Source organism: Carcharodon carcharias, chromosome 19, assembly GCF_017639515.1.
Source record: "Carcharodon carcharias isolate sCarCar2 chromosome 19, sCarCar2.pri, whole genome shotgun sequence".
In the NCBI taxonomy this organism is placed as follows: domain Eukaryota; kingdom Metazoa; phylum Chordata; class Chondrichthyes; order Lamniformes; family Lamnidae; genus Carcharodon; species Carcharodon carcharias.
The window spans coordinates 17,541,799-17,549,666 of NC_054485.1; the positions used below are offsets into that span (position 1 = coordinate 17,541,799).

A 7,868-nucleotide genomic window follows, 5' to 3' on the forward strand; every position below is an offset into this window, starting at 1 on the left:
TAAATAAAATATTCTCATAACAGTTTTAAAAACAGAAGTCAGGTATTGACATGTTTTGCTTCCTTATCTTCTCAAACATTTTATTGTCTCAAAAGTAACCCACTAAATTGTGTCTGACCTTTTTCTTTTAGAATTATCCCAGATTCATTAACTCGGCCAAAAATTGGATTTCTGCCAACTTTGTCAAGGTCTTGAGCTTAGCTTTATATTTTGGAAACAGACTTTACAAATACAAAAGTTTGCAGCATTTGAATTAGTGCCAATTGTTGTCAAACCTTTTAAAATAAAAATTCCCTTTTGAGAACTTTATCAAGAACCAAACCTCAAATTTTTAAACTTTGTAAGAACAGTAATTTACACTATTAAAATTAAAACCACCTCTTTTTCATGTGTAATGATTTGTATCCAAGTTATAATTTCTGCATGTTTATCGACACATTCTTTATCTTAGATAGCATCCTCGTTATTCAAAGTAACCTGTTAAATTACACTGTACTTTACATCTCAAGATTGTAAACATTTACTTTTTCTCTTGATTTACAATTACCAGGAAGCCTGTTTCATGTCTATTATTAAAAGCCACAACAGTCAAAGGGTTTAAAACACTCCCTCTAAATATACATCGTGTTGCGAACAACTGAGAGGTAAGAGAAAAGTTATCCCAACACCAACTCTCCCGGTTCATAACAAGGCGATGTCTTGGAGGAGAAACAGGTAGATGGAACAGAAGTTCCTTAACGTTTACTGCACCTGTTACAAGTGGAAAACAATGAACTGGATTTTAATAACAGGTTTTATGTCCACTAACACCAAGTGAGAGAAAGAAAGCTCAGAGAGGTCTTGGAGGGTTTAATACAGAGTCAAGGAGAGTGCCAGTCAGGTACAATATAAAGGAAAAGCTTATAGTGGAAAGAAATATTTCAAATGTCTCTGAAATCTACACTTCTCTCTGTTTCTCAAGTGCTTAGGCCCCAAAATGGCAGGTGGGAAAATGTACACTCTTAGGGCAGAATTTTACATTCAGCATGCAGGCGCGCGCCCGAAATGTCAAAACGTTAAATGATGCGCGATGATGTCAGGCTCGTGTCCCGATGTCACGGCGAAGTGGCACGATACTTCGTTCGGCGGGCAAGCGCCAGAGTCGGCTGCACACCCGCCAATAATTGAAAGGCCTATTAAGGCCATTGAACAGGTAATTAATCTGAATCATGTTGGTAAAAGGTAGACGAATACATAACGTTAAATATATTTGCAGACACGGTCCTTTCTCGTCTTCAAATACCACTATTACCATTGACATGTTACTTTGGAGATATCAATCAGGCCTGACATGCTCAACCTTTAATAGGCTAAATCCCACATAACGTAGGTGAATATAGATTATAGATCATGGCCTTTCTGCAACTTCACAGCAGCCCATCTAACCTTATGGCTGGCGGCCAGACAAGAAGGCCGAGCAGTCTTTAAGTTTTTTAGGAAGCCTCATACCTCGAGCCGGATGAGGTTTCCTAAAGCTTTTCCAGATTAAATAAGAACTTCTTTTGGAAAAATAAAAACCTGCCCCATCTCATGCGACGCAGTCTCATGAGGGGACATGTTGCATTAAATTTTTATTGTGTTTATTTTTTTGTAAAAAGCACTTCAACCTCCCCTGAGGCAGCTCTGTGGCTTGGTGCCTCAGGGAGAAGGAGGTGCTCTGTTGTGCGCACGCGTGAAAGATCGCTGGACCCGACTCTCCCTCCTACCGCAGCCCCACCCCCCCACCCACCACCCGCACAGCTACTGCTCACAATCCGCACAGGGTGGGCCTGAACTGGCCCCAACTGCGTGAGATCGCGGTGCGGAGCCGATCGCGGTGTGACTGCCCCCTCCTGCTCCCGCCGAGCCGGCCCAGCAAATGGAAAATCCTGGCCTTTGAGACCATATGCGCGCCACCTTGGCCAAATTGGGGAAAAGCAAGCGGGGTAAAAACGTCCTTTTCCCATATCTCATGCAGGTGCCAGTTCATTTCGCATAAGAAAATAAGGGGCCTGTACTTGCTTCAGCTCCCCCCGCCACCCCCCCCCCCCCACCGCTGCCACATTGGTTTGCCCTGAGGCAGCTAGCGTCAAGTAGGGCGGACACTCTCTAATGTTTTACCCGCGTAAACATCTCCTTAGGTAATTAAATTTGTTTATAACACGTGGTGGTACCTTTAACACAGAGGGCTGAATTTTGCGTTTGTCAGGCGGGCAGGGAGCCGATCTCCGCCGGCGAAACAGGCCGCGCCACCATTTTGCGCGGGTGGCCCAATTAAGGCCCGCCCGGCGCGTTTCAGACTCCCGCGTTCAGCGGGAAATTCAGATTGGCGGCGGGCGTGTTCAGACCGCTGGTTCCAATGGGGAACCGTCAGTCTGTATAAAGAAAGGCCGGGCAGCCTCCTTTAGGCAGTGCACCATGGCCACTCATAGAGAAGGACGTGCTGGTTTGAGGGAAGAGGAGGAGGAGGAGGAGGAGGAGGATGGCAGGCTGCAGGGTAGGCCAGCAGGGGGCCACTGTGCCCCCTCGGTTCTCAGAAGCCTCCAAGAGATGTCCAACCATCGGAATATTTTGTTTCCGGAGGATGGGAGGAGGAGGGCCCCCCCCCCACGTCACCAGGCAGGAGTGGCAGGAGACGGCTGTGGCTGTAAGCACCCATGATGATGTGCGGTGCACCGGGATGATTCAATGATTTGTTGCGCTCTGGAAGGGTGAGTACCATGTCAGCCTTGGCCTCTTTACCCAGCAGGTAACCTTAGCCTTTGAGCCCCCCCTGCCCCAGCCACATCTGAGTGTCGTTACTGCTTTGGGCATTTGGTGCACGCTGGGTGGACAAACAGATAGTGACCATGCTTACATCAGCCTTAGTGGTTGAGGAGAAGATGTGTTCTCCCTGCAGCATATGTTGGTGTTTATCGCATTTGAGTAGTCTGGGGGCAACCTGCAGGGGAGGCAGCTAGACACAAACTCAGAACTCCAACACATATCATATTGGTGGTGATGAGATGGTGGAAGGGGAGCCTCAAGGTGTCGTGGCCAAGAGTTATCTGCTGGCATTGATGCTGCACCTAGTTGAGCCTCCTTCCATGGGCGCTAAGACCCGTGTGCTATTCAAAGTGACGGACGCCGAATGTGTCCAAGGTGGCTGTTGGGGGAGGGTGTTGGGAGCAGGCATACTATCTTCTGGGGACTGATCACCAGTAGTGTGGACAGGAGCCACTGGAGGCCTCAGATGGGCCCCTGTGGTTGGGGTGCGGTGTGCGCGTGCAGAGTACATGAGTTCCTCTGTAGATTTCCCCACAAGTAACTGTTCCCAGTCTATCTTGGCTAGATCCTGCCTTATTTTACTAAAATCCACTCTCCGCCAATCCAAAACGTTTTTTTGCAACTTGTTGATTTCTTTGTCCATAACAATCTTAAACTGTACCATGTTGTGATCGCTATCACTAAAATGCTCACCCACCACCACCTCAGCCACCTGTCCGGCTTCATTCCCCAGAATTAGGTCCAGCAAAGATCCGTCCCTTGTTGGACCCTCAACATATTGACATAAAAAGTTCTCCTGTACACATTTCAAGAAATCCACTCCATCCAAGCCTTTAACACTATGTCTATCCCAATTAATGTTGGGAAAGTCACCTAATATAATTACCCTGTTGTTATTGTTTTTACACACCTCCACAAATTGTGCACATATTTGCTGCTCAATTTCCCACTGACTATCTGGGGGTCTATAATAAACACTTAATAATGTGTTACCCCTCTTTTATTCCTAAGCTCTACCCACAAAGCTTCATTTGATGCCCCCTCTCTCCTTATCTCTCCTTACTACAGTAACTGACTCCTTAACTAATAATGCAATGCCTCCTCCTCTTTTACGCCCTCCCCTGTCTCGCCTGAAGATTCTATATCCCGGAATGTTGAGCTGCCAATCCTGCCCTTCCCTCAGCCACGTCTCCATGATGGCTACTATATCACAATTCCACATGTCAATTCTTACTCTTAACTCATCCATTTTACCTGTAATATTCCTAGTATTAAAGTAGAGGCCATGCAGCCTTGCCTTACTCCCTTTAAGCTTATTGCAGCTTTACTCCCTATGACTTGATTGTTTTACTGTATTATGATGTGTCCCTATTCTGCTAACATTCTGTGTCCTCTTTTCCTGCCAAATTAGTTTAAATTCCTCCCAACAGCACCAGCAAACCCACCTGCAAGGATGTTAGTCCCGCTGTGGTTCAGATGTATCCCGCTTGTAGAGGTCCCAGCTTCCCCAGAAAAGGTCCCAGTGATCCAGGAATCTAAAACCCTCCCTCCTAGACCAACTCTTAAGCCACGTATTCATCTGTGCTATTCTCCTATTTCTGAGCTCGCTAGCACGTGGCACTGGGAGTAATCCAGAGATTACGACCCGAGAGGTCTTGCTTTTTAGTCCACTGCCTAACTCCCTGAATTCTTGATGCAAAACCTCATCCCTCTTTCTACCTTTGTCACTGGTACCAACATGTACCATGACCTCTGCCTTATCACCCTCCCCCTTCATGATGCCCTGCAGCCGTTCAGTGACATCCCAGACCCTGGCACCAGGGAGGCAACCTACCATCCTGGAATCACTTGACAGCCACAGTAGCATTTATCTGTTCCCCTGACTATAGAACCCCCTATTACTATTGCTCTTCCTCCCTTCCTCCCCTCCTGTACAGACAGGCTGCTTGTGGTGCCAGAAGCTTGACTCTGTCCACACTCCCTGGAGGAACCAGCGCCCTCTTTAGCCTCCAAAATGGAATACCGATTTGAGAGTGGGACTCCTGAACTACCTGCCTGTTTCTCTTGGACTGCCTGGTGGTCACCCATTCCCTTCCTTCCTCAAGTCCCTTCATCTGCGGTGTGACCACCTCTCTAAATGTGCTATCAACGATGCTCTCAGACTCACGGATGCTCCACAGTGTCCCCAGCCACCATTCCAGCTCTGAAACCCGAGCTTCCAGGAGGTGCAGCTGGACACACTTCCTGCACACATGCTGGTCCCGGGCACTGGAAATGTCCCCGGCTTCCCAAATGGAGCACACCACGGCTTCGAGCTCTCCTGCCATGACTTATCCCTTTAAATTAAACCTTTTAAGTCAATTACTCTAGGGCCCTTCTTTCCTGATCCTCATTACTGTAGAATATACAAACTGTAAACCACAAAAAGACCTTAAACTATAAGCGATTAAAGTAGTAAATACCTTACCCACTACTTACCAGTGATTCCTTTCCCTTGTAGCCTCTACTGCTGCAGCAGGGCAAGACCACGCTCTGAAGATTTAAGAAGTTGGATAGCAAGGAAAAAATGCAAAGAGCACCTCATCCCCAATGCACTCAATTCCCACTTTGCACCAAAGCTGAGTCAGCTACCTTACCAACCTTTTAACTAGACTACTGAACTTACAAAAATTAAAGAGAAAGACTTACCAGTTCAATTCCCGCTTTGCACCAAATTCCAAATACCCACTCTGGCTGTGCCCCACTCAGGATGTGGTCACTTATATAATCCAACAAGATACATACGCAAAACAATCCTTATTTATGTTCCTGCGAATACCTCATTATTTTCAATGTTTTAATTGTTTACTAAGCTCTTGATTAACATTAGATATATACAAATTGGAAAGGCTGAACTAAAACAATATTATACACATGGTAAAGAGCTGATTAAAATGTTTCCTGTGATCCTAACACAGAAGAAAAATAAATACTTACCTGACTCTTGAAAGAATACAGCCCAAAATAGTAAAATATACAGCAGTAATCATAATGCAAAACTGATACGTATGTGTATTTATTTTGCTGTCAACTTACTACAGGAATTTTAGAGCTTTTACATGATTCAGGATGTGGGTGTGCTAATATGGTGGTTATATTAATTGTCTGGGGACAGGGGGCAGGATTTTCTGGGTAGGATATACAGGGAGGGGGTGCCCGTAAAATTCCCTGGGCGACCTTCCCAACGCCTACCTCCCCATCACCACCACCTCCCCCAACTTGTCTACAATTTTACTGGGTAAGTAGGGTGGTGGACCCCAATTGAAGCCCTGAAGTGGCCAGTTATTTAAAAGACAGCCAGCCCTGCCTTGCAGTTTGTTTTTAAAGAGGGCTCTGTGGTTTAAATCTCCAGCATCTGAATTTCTGTTGCTCCAGCTGGAAAAGACATTCCAAAGTCCAGGTTGAAGATTCCTCCTCCCATCGCACAAGATACCCAGCGGTATCAAAGGGTTGGACGGAGGTCCGTGATGTCCCAGTCCAGCCAGTGGATACCCTCCGGCACTCAAGGATGAAGGAGGACAGGGTGGATGTCCAAAGGACAAGAGGGTCAAGGAAACCACCAATAAGTCACCAGCTTTCACTGAGCGGGTTACTGAAGGCAGGAGAGACACAACTGAGTTTCACTTTAAATTGCATTTAAATTGTTTGCAAGTGGGCAATTAGGCCTATCCATGATCTTGCCGCTGCTAACGGGCAAGTTTCCAGCTTTGTTACCTTCCCATCGTTGACTTAATTGCTTCCAGTTTTCCCGTCACCAGGAGTCTGATGCGCGGCCTCTTGTGCAATTCTCCGTGCTCGCCCGTCATCTTGCCCCTTGTGACTTGATGGTGCTCCCACGAAGTGGCTGCTGTTGTCCGCTTTTGAAAACTACAGGTGGAACCATAGGATGTTTACAGCACAGAAGGCCATTCAGCCCATCATGCCAGTGCTGGTCTTGCTACAGTAGTCCAAAATTGATCGCAATTAAGTGTTCCCCGCCCGTGACTTGCTCCGTTTCAGTATTTGAAATAAAGGATTCCTGCTGAGTTTCCAGTGGGAGAAAAAACATGGGACTCCAGATCCCTTAAAGGATGCAATAATCTCAACCTCAACTACCCACCCTGAAAAAACATTCCATGCTCAAACAGGTCTATACGTAAAGAAAATGCCATTGAGCTGATTTTATCATTCCAGAGGGAAAAAATATTTAATATATCATCCTTTGCAGTCACTTCCCTGGGAAATCTGGACAGGCTGATTTGGCATACATGCATGTCAAATAGAACTGAAAATATTTGCTTACATGAGTTGATGACCTTCTTAGCTGTGTCTTCCTGACAAACAAGTTGGCTGTAGATCAATCTAAATGAGTTGACGTCTCACAGTGACAGCCCATCCTGCACGGAGAGTACAATGAAGAGAAGTCTTGACAAATGCTGCTAAATATGCCTGGATCTGTATACATGAATTCTGAAGTAGGGACAAGTATATACAGAAGATTTGAGGTGTAACCAAGGGGTGGTGGGGTTCTGGCACTCACTGCTTGAAAGGGTGATGGAGGCTGACACCCTCATCACATGTAAAAAATGCGTGGATATCCACTTGAGATGCTGTGACCCATAAGCCTACAGTGCAAGGGATTGAAGGAGGGATTAGACTGGATAGCTCTTTTTTTGGCTGGCACAGACATTATGGGCTGCATGGCCTCCTCTCTGCCATAAATCTTTCCATTTTTCTATTTTGTTTTTAATTCTCTACTCCCTCGCCCCAAAAGGAACATCCAGCTAGATACATCTGCAAGTTAAATTGTAACTGCTCAGCAATTGCAACAAATGGAGGGACAAGGGTTTTAAGCAAAGTAAAAATATCAGATGTATGCGGCAATTGTAATTATTGAACAACAGCAATAGAAGCAGCTTTAAGAGATCTACTTCTAAAAGCTAGACCAGCTAAACAGGCATGTGCCTGCTTTACTGAGTCGGAGAATCTTACAACTCAGAAGGAGACCTTCTGGCCCACTAGGCCTGTGCCAGCCCTTTGTAAGAGCTATCCAATTAGCCTGGCTC

General features: G+C 46.0%; 1 protein-coding gene across 3 annotated transcripts in view; it reads right to left on the reverse strand.

Annotated features, from left to right (window-relative positions):
- The window catches only part of LOC121291456 (F-box only protein 39-like), a 114,815-nt gene extending 107,766 nt beyond the window's left edge, over positions 1-7,049 (reverse strand). The window contains exon 1 of one of the 3 annotated variants that reach the window (XM_041212645.1): positions 6,538-7,049. In XM_041212645.1, coding sequence (XP_041068579.1) covers positions 6,538-6,629 — 92 coding nt within the window. In that variant the 5' untranslated portion in view covers positions 6,630-7,049. Of the gene's footprint in view, positions 1-5,760 lie in introns of all 3 variants that reach the window. The other 2 variants (XM_041212652.1, XM_041212651.1) reach the window with 2 other exon arrangements.
- Between the last annotated feature and the right edge of the window lie 819 nt (positions 7,050-7,868).